Genomic DNA, 14,838 nt, shown 5'->3' with positions numbered 1-14,838 from the left:
TTCACATTGCCATGCTCTTCAATTATTGCACGGTTTCGTTGCATTTCCCTTATTATTTTGTGAACGTCTGTGGAAAGCAGAAAAATGAAAGAGCTGAGTCTAGAAGTGTTAAGTCTTACAATCTAATCGGATTGAATCAGAAATGGAAATCATTAGACATGCCAAAAGCATGCTTCCTGAGCCTCCACCAGGCGCTTGCTGCTCGTCTACCCACAGCATGTCCACATGTGGAAGAACAGGATTAGAGAATGTGTGAAAAATGCCAAAGACATATTATCAAAGAGTGTGTCAAAGGGCGATGTTTACTCAGGTTCTGATGCTTCTTAATTTTTTTTTTTTTTGGTTCTGAGAACGTCTTTGTAATATCATTCTAATTATTAATCTAGAATCGACTCAACGCCAGGCTCTTTACATTTAGAACTCGTGTAATCCTCATAACAATTCTAGGAGGTAAGTGCTTATATTATCTGTCTTGTCTATTACATGTGAGGAAACTGAGGCACAGAGAAGCTAAGTAAACTTGCCCAGGGTCACATAATGAGCTAGCGAATGTCAGAGACAGAATGTGAACCCAGAGAGTCTGACTCCAGCATCCCAGCTTTTCATATACCAAACCTCTTATATGATACTTAGTCTATTGGACTTCATGTATTTTCACGTTTGCACATATTCACTTATTTTTGTTCTTAATTCCATAGTATTACATCCAGAAGTAGTGCCTTGCCTGGGAGCCTCCTGCACTTTTGCTGGCCCCAATCCTAGCCTTTGCCAAGGCCCAGAGGAAAAGCAACCTTTCCACGTTGCCTTCACGGACATGCCACAAGCACTCTGTCCTTCCGGGAATGCCCCCCAGCATTACTCTCCATCTCTAAAAGCACTTGATTGTCCTTTCACTCTAACATGTGGGATCTCCCTTAATCGATTGTGTGGATTCCCTCGTTGCATGAGCAGAACAGACAGTAGCAAGTGCACGCCGAAGGGGGACAGAGGAGTGGGATCTTCCCGGGACAGGTGGCCTCACAGCTCGTGGGAGACCTAAGGATGCCATGGGTTTCCCACGGCCTTCGCATGCAGTGGACGGAAAGCAGCATAAAGTGCTGTGCTATATAAACATGGAGGAAGCGAAGGCACTACCTCCTGAAGAGCGTAGCAGGAAGTGACTGATGAGAGTGTCCTTTGGCAGAGATGACCGTTCGGGGACACCCAACAAGGTGTGTCATTCACATGGTGGAATGAGCACCAGGGTAGTTCCAGGAAATTCCACCTTCAAGTCTCAACCAGACCTAGGAAGCCTGGAGGTGGGGAAGGCAGCTTTGTATGTAAAATATGGACAACGACTCATGGGGTTGTTGTGACAGCGGATGAAAGAAGGTATGAAAAGGCTTCATAAGCTCTAAAGCAATGAGGGGCGAGGAGGTGAGCGCATTTCCCCTGGGTGGGTTTCCTCATGCCAATCCGTATCTTGCATCCTTAAAGCCCTACTGTGTTGGACACTCTGCTTACCCCTAGGTCCTGCCTCCATCCTTTCCCACCTGCCTCTGCTCTGTGAGGCTGACCCTATGCTCATCGTCAGCTCCCCAGCTCTGGCCTCTGGTTGGGTGTAGTCAGTGGGGGTCCCTGGCAGGAGACTGGAGCAAGGAAGAGGCATGAGGCCAGGGAATTTATCCCATTATCTCCCTCTCTCACTCCCAGAGTCACTGTGTCCCTCAACTGAGGTCACTCCTCCCCTTAAGGCAGTCCTCTGTACCTGGCACTGTCCTTCAGTTGTCCCCATAGGTCTAAGGACAGCGACAGCCAATGCTGGGCACTACACTCTCCCTGTGGGTTCTCTCCACCTGCACACACCTATATACACAGTCCCTCTACTAGACCCTCCCCAAGTTACCCTAATGTGTGCTGTCATTTCCTATGGGACCCTTGTGGATTCACCTGCTTAAGGGCTTACCTTGAGCATGAATGACACAAGAGAATGTGTGTCTAGGTGTTCAATGCCTCACTCAGCCTAGGAGTTCAGTGGCTGCTGTTTCTCCTGCACCCCCTCCTATCAGCTCTGTTCTACTGGGCCAGGAATCCAATGAATGCTTTTAATGAGCAAAATTGCAAACTCAGAGCACAGTACAAGCTCGGTGCCAGTACCAGCTGGCGGGGGCCCAATAGAAAAGGCTGTAGCAGCCCCCTTGATGGCACAGGACCCAGGAGGGCTCCCAGATCCTATCACGTGGCCCAACAAGCCCCCTTTCAAGAACTGCTCTGCAGCGCTTCTTGGTTCTTCCAGATTCTCCTGCCACACGGAGCCCTGCTGGAGGGTCTAAGTGACTTTACAGCAATGAGGACTGCAGGCAGGAGAGATTCATGTTATCCATAGGCTGCCCCCCACAGATGTGTTCTGAATCCTCCGAACAGCCCACTGCAGCCTCCCTGCAGTTGGCTCTTTAATTTTTAAAGCGTTTGAATTCTTTACCAAGTTTATAGCTTTGGTGACTATACACATTTGTTATATACATGATTGCTGAAGCCTCAATTTCTGCTCCCGAGAAACTCCAGCTCTGTACGTGTGGGACTGACTGTCAGGGGCTGGGCTGGGAAGAGCAGTGAGGTGCTGAGGTGGTTGGTATTCAGGGAGGGGGCGCGTGGTCAAAGGATTCTTCCTGAGACATCTTGCAAAATCAGCTCTATGCAAATAAAGACAGCAGCCAGGAGCTCCGTTTAAATGCTGCTAATAACACGTAGGAAAAGGAGTCACGAGGGAGACACATGCAATTGCAAACCAGTGCAACCCCAGAAGGACCACAGAGGGGACGGAAGGAGAAGGGAACTGGCAACTGCTCAGGTGCCTACTAGGTGCCAGGCATTGTGCTAGATGCTTCCATTAGCAGGTTGGCGTTCCTACTCTCACAGCGGCCCAGTGAAGTCATTGCCATCATCACTCCAACTCCACAAGGGACTGGCAGATTCTGGTTCCATTTCCAGGGACATTTGTAAAATCTGCATTGATAGACAGTCCTCCTGACAATGACCATGAGACAACCAACCTTACATCTCACTTACATTTTTAGGCTCCAGAGATGGAAAACAAGGACCCTATTACTGGAGAGAAGTTTTGAACGACTGAAGGAAGAAGATGCAGTGTGAGTTATGCAACAGTGGAATGAGTGGCGTTGGTGAGAAGTGAGCTTCCTGCCGCTAGAGGTAATCAAGCAGTATGGGTCTTCTCTAGCAATGATTCATGCTCTGGACAGAGGCTGGATGATTCTGAGGGACTTTTTAGTTCTGAGATCCAAGATTTCGTGAGCGATAGTGGCAGAGCAACCAGCCTCCGGGGAGGTTCTGGGGGCGGGGGTAACAATCTAGCCTCCCACAGAGAGAGCTGCTGAACTCAGGAAATCTGGAGTCAAACAGGTTTGATTCCTCTTCCTCTCCATTAGCACCTCTACTGCAAGGTGCCATGAAGTGTTTTGGGTTTCCGGCTCCCCACTTTGACATTAGCAGGCTGCCCATTTTCACTGGCGAATCCCAGTGATGCCAACGCCCTAGAGGTCAGGAGGAACCAATGCACCCAGTCCTCCTCCTATCAACACTCTTCCCCTCCAACATGACACAGTAAGAGCTTATTTTTCAACAGCCTTTGATGTGTTGTTAAGCCTTTACCCTCAGGATTATTTCTTGCTCTTCCTCTCTCTTTTGTTCTCCCAACTTTCAACCAGCTGATTAAAATTCCAGTTCAATTGAAATACTCTTTCAAATCAGGCCATTCAGAATGAAGGAAAAAGTACTGGGTTTACTAGAGGTCTAGCACTTTTGATTAATCTTTAATTAATACGTCACTTTAATTTTCAATGCTACTTTTAAGACACAGAGCTATGTTGAAACCTCAAACTCATTATCTTATCATTTTCAAAGGCAGGACTGTCTCCCAGAGAATAAAAAAAGAGTGTTGGGTAGTCATTGTTTCCTGGAAGTCGACTTTGTAAAAATCTGCCCTGATAGTCAGTGGTATATACACTGAGTAGACAGATTATTATGATCTCTGAACACATAATAATCTGGCCACTCAGTGTGTGTATATATATATATGTTAGAGGCCCAGTGCATGAAATTGTGTATGGGTGGGGTCCGGCCAGCCTGGCCAAGGGGAGGGGATATGGGTGGTTGGCCGGCCTGCCTGCTGGTCGAACTCCTGGTCAAGGGGACAATTTGCATATTAGCCTTTTATTATATAGGATATACACTGAGTGGCCAAATTATTATGCGTTCAGAGATAATAATCTGGCCACTCAGTGTATATTCCCCCAAAAATGTATATACATTTTAACAGTTGTATATACATAAAGTATATACACATATACTTTAGCTCAATTTTGAAAATGAAATGTATTTCAATAAACACTGCCTTTATAATTACTCAAAGTGTGTATACACTGTTTGGGGACTATATATATAATCCCCAAATGTTTAGAAAAAAATATATTTTCTAAACGTTCTAACAAGAAAAAAGAAATAAAAGATCTAACAAGAAATAGCTGGGAGAAAGTTATTGTAATACAAGATAAAATAATATTATGCCATGTTAACAGTAATTTATCTTTGTTATTTATCCTAATCACTTTATGTTTTTATTGGTGTGCTACATTGCCGAAAATGTGGTTTCTAATTTAATTTCCACCGCCGAACACAGAGAAGCCACTGGAGGCACCACAATGATGAAGGAAGAGCCACGGTAAGACCACAGAAAAGGATGCAAAGATGATTTATGTAACTTTCTTTTTCTGTTTGCAGTTCATTAAGTCACTGTCTTCTCACAGTGACCAAGTGAAAATTAAAGTACTTCAGAGGAGAGCTTGGGGTTCGGCATCATTAGAGGAAGAGAAATGGGTGCCTTGATGAACTTGACTGCAGAAATCTATAGAGCACAGCTTAATCAGCCTCCACATTGATCTCAGATGCTCAGAGGCAGGCTTCAGATTGAACACATCTTTTCAATGCATATTCTTTCCCTTTGAAACATAGCATAGGATGCATGAGAACGACTTAGGGATTATCCCAGACTTCGATTTCATAGTGTGAAATTGCACGTAGCACTTTCCAGGTTTTCACGGAAAAAGGGGAAGAGAACAGATGCTCCTCCTGAAGCTGCCTCCTTTCTTGGATGCTCTGTTCATGCTCCTGAAAAGCCCCATCGGTGCAGTAGTGATCATTCAGAAGAAAGGAATCCTGCTTGCTGTCCAGATGATCATTATACAGTTGGGCCACTGATGTGTCACTTCCTTTTCAAGTGCAGGTTCAGAGAGACTAGCAGCATCTATGTCCCTGGGCTGGCCAGAAGCTGTGTGCAGCATCCTTTCCTGTAGCAATACATCATCTCCCATCCTCATGGGGAGGGGTAGCTGCACACGAGGCAGGTAGCCAAGGCACGAAGGCTTTGGTGTCAGACAAGCTTGGCCTGGAGTCCTTGTTTCTCCGCTTACTGTGAGTCCCTGAGCAAGTTACTTTAAATCAGTTGAGCTCCAGATTCCTCAACTGCTAAAAGGGGCTGATAAAATGTATCTCATATGGTTTTCCAGGAAATTAAAGGCTGTCATTGATGGGGACAGAAGGTAATGGCAGCCATTGCGCTGTCATGCAAAAGCAGACTTTATTGGGGGAATTCACAAGCAGAAATCTGCTAGCAAGACTAGTCCCCCATTCTCTCCTCTGCTACAGAGTGCTGTCAGGGGGCCACGTTGGCTGGACACAGTGTGAGGCTCTGCTCTGGAAATGGGTCTTACCCCTCTGATACCCTATCCTTTTATAGGCAAAGTGTGAGAGAGGTCTCAAAACAATTTGGTTTTGTGCCACAGTGGCTCAAGAGAGCTGTAGATAAGCATTGTGCAGCTGGACATTAGGTTCTCAGGAGGTGTTTATTCCTGGGATGATGTCAGCTCCAACTTGTGTGGAGTTAAGCCCCTCCCACTGGAAGAGAAAATAGTCAATCACCCCGAGTAACATGTACTGGAGACATAGAGGCTCTTTGAAGAGAAGATGGCGAGGTTGAACCTGGGTTGAGGCTGTGCCTTGAACTACATGGTTGAGAAGAGAGATCACTTCCCTTTGATGATCTCTTGTGAGTCAAGGTTTACCTCGGGTCCCCTCAGAAGTGGAACTGTGGCCTGCCCCTTCCAACCTGCTCTCAGGCTCCCTCCTCTGCCACACCAGGAGTCCCAGACCAGCACTGAAATCAAACTAACACGAGGCAGGATGTAATTAGGTTCCTGAGGAAGGTGTTTTTGTTGTCATTATCTTCCTATTCAATAAAATAAGCATTTACTTTGTACCTCCTAGGCACCAGGGAATGTAACAGTGGGAGGGGGTTACCCACAACAATAATTCCTAATAGTTATTGAGTTTTACTGCCTGCAGGCAGTACTCTAAGTACTTTATGTATTTTATATAAAAATATATCTAACATATAATACCTGCCTTGGAGTTGGGTGGGGAATCGGCCACTTAGCCAACTGAATGGGCAGTGCTAGCATTAAATGCCATAAGGGTGTAAAAGACAGAATGCTACTGGAGCATAGAGAAGGGCTGTGAGGAAGGTAAGAGGGGACACTGGAGCTACAAGGGTAAGGATTAGCCCGATAGAAGAGGGATGGAAGGAAGAGCACAAACAAGCTATGATGCTTTGAGAATGATGGCGGTCAAACCCAAGGAGGAAGAAAAAGAGAAGGAGTAGAAAGGAAAAAAGTGAAATAAGATATAAGAGACTTAGATCCCCAGGCACCATCAACACAACTCTCATGCAGGTTTTCAACACATATATTTCAGTTATTGACTTAAAAGGGGCCATGACAAGCAAACAAACAGGAACACTACAGACTTTGTTGGCGTTGCCAAAAAGCAAGGCATCCTTTCTCTAGTCTGCAGGTTGGCTTCCCTTCTCTCACCTGTCATTCCTGCTTGCCAAGGTAAACATACCATAAAGGAAAAATGTCTTTCTGTCTGCCCAAGATCTTATAACCCCTTTGAAAAAGGTACCAGAATCTAGCAGACGGGCAAAGTTGATGCTGTAAAGAAGTCTGGTCCCTTGGGTTCCTTCTTTGCAGTTAGAGCTCACAGAATGGAGACAGACATGGACAGGTGGTTGAAGGGCAGAGATGAGGCAGCACAAGGACAGGGCACATGCCACATGAGTGACACAGGTCTTTTCCACACTAGCCTGCAGGGTGCTCCTCATAGTACCCATTCCCACTAGGTAGTGAAACACTCAGATGGAGAAAAAATATATCAGTTCAGTTCATTCATTATATGCAGTGCCTGTGGACACCATGGTCAAGGATCTCCCACTGTATCAGGAACATGGACATGCAAAAAGTAATAGTATATTATGTGTGCGGGATGGTATAAAAGTGTGGGGACACAAAGCAGTGAGACAACTTGTGGGGTGAGGATTGACAGGGAGAGTTACAGGTGCAGGAAATCCTCCCCAAAGGTGAACATACTTGAGTATGAGAGAGGAGGAGGAGCTGTTTTATGTTTTCATTCTCATTGTATATATTTAGTTCCTTCCATTGGAGGGTGTTACCCAGGGAGTAAAATACCCGGGGTAATGAAGGAAGAAAGGGGGATGTGAGGCTGGGAGAAGAGGTGGGAAGTGAAATATTGTGTGAACACATTTATAATGTCATAAGAAATGGAACATAGCCCTGGCCAGTGTGGCTCAGGTGATTGGGCATTGTCCCATGCACCAAGAGGTTGCCGGTTTAATACCCAGTCAGGGCACATGCCTGGCTTGTGAGCTGGTCCCCTGTAGGGGGCATGCAGGAGGCAGCTGATCAATATTCCTCTCACATCAATGTTTCCTTCTCTCCCTCTCTCTCTCTTAAAAAAAAAAAAGAAATGGAACATATATACTGGTTTGAAGTCAGATCTCTCTCTCTCTCTCTCTCTCTCTCTCTCTCTCACACACACACACACACACACACACACACACACACACAAACACACACACTTAGGGAGAAAGTCAGTGAAAAGATTCAGGTTAGTGCTATGTGAGGTCCAAGCCCTTAGGAAAATTCTTCAAGAAAGAATCATTGAAAGCAGAATAGGGTGAGAAGACCTTAGTAAAACTTTTCCTTGCAAGTTAAGTTTCTAGAAAATATGTGTCCTATTTTAGCATTATCATAGCACCTGACATGGGGAGGACCTTTCTCTATAAAGTCAACTGTGGGCGAGGACAGGAACACAAATATTGGGCAGATGCTATGTATATGTAAAATTTCATTTATTTCTTATGACATCCTATAATGTTGGGTATGAAAGGTTAGATCCAGTTCACCATTGACTGGAAATATCTATATTGATTTTAGAGAGGAAAAAAAAGGGAGAGAGAGAGATAGAAACATCAATGATGAGAGAGAATCATTGGTTGGCTGCCTCCTGCATGCCCCCTACTGGGGATCAAGCTTGCAACCTGTGCATGTGCCCTTGACCGGAATTGAACCGTGACCTCCTGGTTCATAGGTCGACACTCAACCACTGAGCCACGAGGGTTGGACAGTGATTTGGACTTTTAAAATATTTTGTCTATGGTCATGCAACTGATATAAGTGAGGCCTCTGTTCCAATGTGTAAGTTTTGTCCACTATAGAATGCTGCCCTGAAAGCATTAGCCAACACCATTACTTTAACAGGCAGGATTTAGACTGTCATTATTTCAGTGTTACTGAAGGCTTTCCATTGTTTACAACTTCCAATTTTATTTTTGAGTCTAGTCCATAGGAGGCTAGATTTTTGGAGATCCTAGCCAGCTAATTATCTAACAGACATGCAATATAACAACTGCTCTTCAAGTTATTATTTCTTGTCTCCTGGTCAAGGACTAATTTGGATGATTAAAGAACCTGTATATTCTCAGACTCTGAAACCCTTCAAGGGATATTTACTACCACTGATTTAAAAATCGAAATGCAAGTTTCTTGAAGCATCTTATCTTATCAAAGTATAATGAATCACTGTGCTTAAAACACATATGAAGTAGGTGCTGCAGGTATTATCATCTTCATCTTACATCCATCCGTCCATTCACTCATTTTACAAATATTTATTCACAGACTTTAAAATTCTAAGCCCCAGAGAGATAGTTGATAAACCTCCAAGTCTTCTGAAAGACTAGAATCAGGGCTTCTGGGATCTGAATTTGGGCATTTTCTCACTAAATTATCTTGCCTGCATCTCAATTGTAGTCTAGGCCTTTTGGATACACATTATTGATGCACTAGCTGATTTATTCTATTGTAGGAAAGATCTTGGTAGAACCAGTACCTCTAAATCAACTCCCACTTGCCTCCAAACCCCCATGGAAATGTGGCTGTTAGTAATGCTGTCGCTTCAGAACTCCCGAGGACTGCCACCAAGTGGCTTGTGCACTAACTCTGTGACAGGGGATAGGGCTGCTTAATTGCTGGGCGGAGCTGAATGCATTTATTGCTCAGAGTGGAAGAGCCTTGTTTCTTATTTTCTTTAAAGACTGACAATTACGTTCTGGAATGACTTGATGCATTATCAAAACTTTCATAGAAATTCAATGAAACATTCTGTAACAGAGCAAGTCACCCCCTATCTTTAGATAGAAAACATTTCTACAGACACACTCTGTACTTCTCAGACAGAAGATGCTGGAAAACACACAATTCTGCTCAAGCCAGTCTATGGATGAGCTCTGTGGCCCTGCCTATCCCCTTCTCCACTTTCCCCATCACAGACAGGATCCCTCTTGCCCATCCATCACCATTGTGTCCTTTATTGACCTCTATGAATAATAAAGTTATCTTGTTTTCATGTCTTGATTTTTTTTAACCCCTACTAAATTGTGTGCTTTCTAAAGGCAGAGCTCTTTTTTATTAACATTTGGAACCTTGATACTCAACACAGTGCCTGGCACAAAAGCAGGCACTCAAAAAACATTTGTTGGAGGAAGACACAATGTATGAAATCAGGGATTCACAGTCCTTGGTTAATTATGCATTCATTATTTTTGTTCCTTTTTTAATTTTAAAAGGGGACACCCTTTTCATTAAACTCCTATACTTTACTCTCTTCCTTTCAGAATTCTAACTAAAAAAACAAAACATAACACTTTTGTTCCTGCTTATGTACAAAACTAAGAAAACTATTCAAGCATCACTTTTGTGATAGGAAAGAAGGTGAAAAGTTTCACCATAACCAAAGAAAACTGTACCTGGAGGAAAGAAATCTAAGGGGCACTGACTCTGGTCTGGGGCCAGGCCAGGCCATCCCAACGTGAACCAGAGCCCTTCTTGGGGAGGGTTTCCAAAGCGAACCTGCCTGGGGGGACCAGGAAGCAGCCTTCTTAACTTCTGAAGTAACAAACAGAGCGAAAGCCCTAATGATCACAACACAAATCCATCTATTTTAAACAGCATATGGGCTTTCTGCAGCTGTCTGCCAACCCCTTTTCCAGGTTCTCTTCATCAAGAGGGGGTCCTCATTGTCCCTGGAGCTGCAGAAGGTGAGGTCAAACTCCACCCACCCCATCACGACCAGGTACAGCAGCCCGTAACACACCAAGAGGAGGAGGATCACCTCTACCAGCTCTGCCAGGTCCTTGGTGATGCTGCGGGGCGGGGCTGGGTAAAACCGCGGGCCAAGGCAGCGGCTCATGCAAGCCTCCTGGGAGAGGTAGTTGTTTTTATTGCCCCAGCACCCTCCATAGATAAATCGATCACAGGAGTTGTTCTTGGCATCGAAGTACCAGCGTGGTAAGGAGGCGTGGCAAGGCCCGGTGGCCACCTTGGCAGCGCAGTATTCTTTGTAGTTGAAAATGTCGCTGGAGGGGCCATCAAAAGCCTGCCTTCTGGGGACACTTGGGCCAGAGGAATCTGCCGGGTTCCTGCTGGTGGCCGCATCGTCCATGGTGTTCCCTGGGATATCAGCACACTTCTCCAGACACTTCTCCTTGGTCAGGTAGTTATTGCTGTTCCTACCGCAGCCTCCATATACAAACTGCTGGCAGGATCTGCAGGTGGCATTGTACCACCACCTGTGGAGGGAGGCCAGGCATCTCCCCACCACCTTTGGAACTCGGCAAAAGTCGTGGATGTCGCGTTCTTCATTGGCCGCCTTGGCCCCAAAGAGGAGCAGCGATGTCAGCAGGGCGAGCAGCGCCATGATGGGCTCCACCGGGTCTCAAGTTGAGGTGCGGATGGATGATCGCTTCCAAGTCTCCGAAAGCCCCTCTGGTGTCTGGACTCTGCCTCCTCCGCCCACAATGCGGGAGAATGGCCTCACTCGCCCCTTTGCCCCCAGTGACACTCAGGGACTCTCACAGTTCAGAACGGAGCCACAGGTCCCAATCACTGCTGGGTGGGGGCTGGAGCCAATGGCCGCCTGGGAGGAGCTAGAGCAGGTGGCGGTTACCGGCTGGGGAGGGGGCGGGGCGCACAGAGCGCAGGCGCCTGGCTCATGATTCACTAAGAGAAGCAACAAGCCACAGGCTTTACATATACCCATTGCTTTCCGACCACGCTCAGAGCTCTGTGGTCAAAAGGCTCTACCTTACAGAAGAGGTAAGGAGACATGTCAGTGATGTGAAAGAAAAGCATGGAATGGTTCATCAGCTACTAGGCCAGTCCCCACTCTGGTCCAAGCACTAGCTGATGATTAGGGATGAAAGGATGGACAGGGTCCTGGAGGAACTTAGAAGCTTGGTAGGAAGAGGCTGGCCTATTATTAGGTAACTAAAGAAAACCAAGGGCCTAAATGCAAAGGAAGACTGAAACTCAGGAAACTCCAAAAAAATGTATACAAATACAACTCTGGTAGAGGAATCCACATGCAAATCAATTGTGGGAATTAGCAACAGGAGCAGTCAATGAGCAATGGGGTCCTTAACATTTAGATGAAGTGTTCTGGTCAGATGGGGTGGGAGGGGACTGGCCTGTACTGGATAACTTATTCCTTACACGGACCCCAGAAAGTAAGATACAGATACAAACTTGGGACCTAGGAGATATCCACCAGCTTTGGCATCTGGCAGAGATGGATCTGGGGTCTATTCCTTAACTGTGTGACCTTGGACAAATCGTGGCAAGCCTCAGGTTTTTCACCCATAATAGGGGTGAACGACAGTACCCACCTCCCTGGTGAGGCTGGTAAGGCACTAATTAGCAGCACAGTGTTCAACATAGAACCCACAAAGGGTTGGCTGTTTTTTTAGTTCAAGACCACACAGCGAGGGCCAAAGCAGGTTTTCATCCCCCCCCCGCCCCCCCCCCTCCGCCCAGTCCTCTTTATTCCAAAGCTCATGCTCTTACATGCTCTCCTCCTTTCTGGGCAAAATGAGTGATTTGACATTAACTGTGTAGCTGATATGGGCCAAAGGCAGGATACAACTCTTGTGATCACATTATTTGGGCATTTCTGTCCCAACTTGAACTGTGAACCAAATTTTATCTATTTATCATCTATCTATCTCTATTTCTCTATATTTATATGTGTATATTTACATAAATATAAATAAAATAGTTCCTTGTGGCTATAATAATAAAAATTAATAACGAGCTAGTAAATGACAGATAAAGGGAGGAATGAATTAGAGCTCTTTCCCATGTTTTTGATGTTGGAGAATAATCCTACACCTGAGACAGGAGGATGACTTTAGTTTGGGACCTGTTGAGTCGGAGTTCCTGGCGATCATACAAGTACAGAGGAAAGTACAAATGGGAAAGACATCACAAAGGCATCGTCAACAGGAACTGACTACACTCGGGACAAGGCAGGAGGTTTTTTGAGCAGGGAGGCAAAACATCAGAATCACCGAGCAAAAATGTATGGTGATTACTCCAGATTCCTTAAACAACACAGATCAACACCGAAACCAAAGCTGCAGCAGAGGCAGGCCTTGGGGAGAATGAACTCACAGTTTATGTCAAGAAACAGAACGCAAAACAGGGCTGGGACCACTTCACGAGACCCATGTGGCTGCTTGGAAGTAGAGCTGAAGTAATATTTGAAGGACTCAGTGAGAGCAGTAGAGACATATGGTAATGGCCTTCATTCTCAGCAGCCAGGCTCCTGCTCGCCCGGAGAGGACCAGATTCTTATATAACACAGAGAGCCCTTTCCTGCCCTCAGGAAGGACATGCTCTCTTGGTTCCTCCCTCTCCTTTTCCTGTAGCTGCCTAAGCCAAGGCTTCACCCTCCCACTCCAGAACCAAGTCTTCAGTCATGTGTCATTTATATTTGCCCTCCATGACACTTATCTGTGTGGGCAAAAGTAGGTTTACAGTTGTGAGTATGAGAAACACAGAGTTTATTCTTGTATTATTATTTATTTGTTAATTACTAGAGGCCTGGTGCACGAAACTCGTGCATGGGTGGGGTCCCTAGGCCTGGCTGGCGATCAGGACTGATCAGGTTCCCTGCCTCCCTGCCTCCTCCTTCCCGCACTCCCACAGCACCCCACTGCTGCCACCTCCTGGTGGTCAGCACATGTCATAGCAAGCGATCAAACTCCCGGTCTCCTGGTCAAACTCCTGAGGGGACACTTTGCATATTAGCCTTTTATATATATAGACCAGAGGCCCGGTGCATGAAAATTCATCACTGGGGGGGGGGGGGGGGGGCGGTGTCCCTCAGCCCAGCTTGCCCACTCTCACAGTCCGGGAGCCCTCAGGGGATGTCCTAAGCCGCAGTCTGGCCTCTCTCTGTGGGAGGCGATGCCCCCATCATGCCACTGCGGCTGCCACTGCTGGCCGCTGCAGAGCCTCAGCCCGGCCCTCACAGCAGCTGCTACCATGCCATCTCATGAACTTTGAACTCGAGAGAAAGCAATATATAACTGACCATGTCCGAAAATGGGTTCATGTAGGAATATTCCTACTCTGTCTAGAGTTTTTCCTTGTGATTCATTGTCATTGCAAATACTGGCATCACGGGAAACTGTCTTTGAATTAATTTAAATGGGAGGCCAGTGTCAGATGGGGACAAATCAATTCTTGGAATCAGAACAACCTCTCCTTCCACAGATCCTGTTAATTCTTCAGCTTTGATCATGTTAGGTCGCAATCTTTTGATAATAAATCTAGTACCATTATAAAGACCCCATTTACTGTTAACTATTAAGATTTCTCAGTAGGATGATGATTGCACCTACTTTCAATTTTAATTTATGACATGGCATTCCTGAAGGAGTAATACTATTAAGAAATTCGATGGGAATATTTTCCTTTTCAGCATCATCTGTTGAATCGATGGAATCATCACTCAAATAGGTGTGAAAATCTCCATTGAGTATATCCAAAATTTCTTCATTTAATTTATGAACATGCTCATTTTTAGGACAAAGAATTGCACGTTTAGATATATTTTTTAATAATACACACACACACACACACACACACACACACACACACACACACATATATACTATTCCCAAAGGTAGCTTCAATAATAGATCTGTTACAAGTCATTTCATGGGGGATTTCACTAATATCTATTCCTAAATGAAAATTGCTATCAAGTTTACCATCTCCAAGTTTTATTAACTATTCACTATAAGCAGAATTCTCTGATCTCATATTTGTTTTAAGAGACAACTTTCTAAAACATCCCAAACACTACAGTACTTTAAACTCGTTTGTACTATGGTTGATGGCATAGCATGTGGCACAACACTGAGACATTGTCGAAAATCCCTTCCAAGGAGACCTTTCCCACCAAATGCAACATTCAAATTCATAATTTCTCTTAGTAATCTGTCTATGGCATTTATAGCATGACTGGATGCCATGGTGCATTCATCAATAATGAGAAATTGGGCATTTTCAATGGTTTTAGCAA

The 14,838-nt window shown here is 45.3% G+C and overlaps 2 protein-coding genes across 3 annotated transcripts in view; both read right to left on the bottom strand.

The window, feature by feature from the left end:
* CA10 (carbonic anhydrase 10) overlaps positions 1–14,838 on the bottom strand; it is a 387,282-nt gene that overhangs the window by 140,524 nt on the left and 231,920 nt on the right. The gene's annotated exons all lie outside the window — the stretch shown is intronic.
* LOC308254215 (kunitz-type protease inhibitor 2-like) lies at positions 10,411–11,166 on the bottom strand (the record flags this gene model as incomplete). The annotated part of the gene is made up of 1 exon (XM_080680142.1): positions 10,411–11,166. The coding sequence occupies one exon, from the start codon at positions 11,164–11,166 to the stop codon at positions 10,411–10,413; it is 756 nt and encodes a 251-aa protein (XP_080536268.1).

Source organism: Plecotus auritus, assembly GCF_963455305.1.
Source record: "Plecotus auritus genome assembly, chromosome: 7".
NCBI lineage: Eukaryota > Metazoa > Chordata > Mammalia > Chiroptera > Vespertilionidae > Plecotus > Plecotus auritus.
This window is presented reverse-complemented; position numbering and strand designations above follow the sequence as displayed.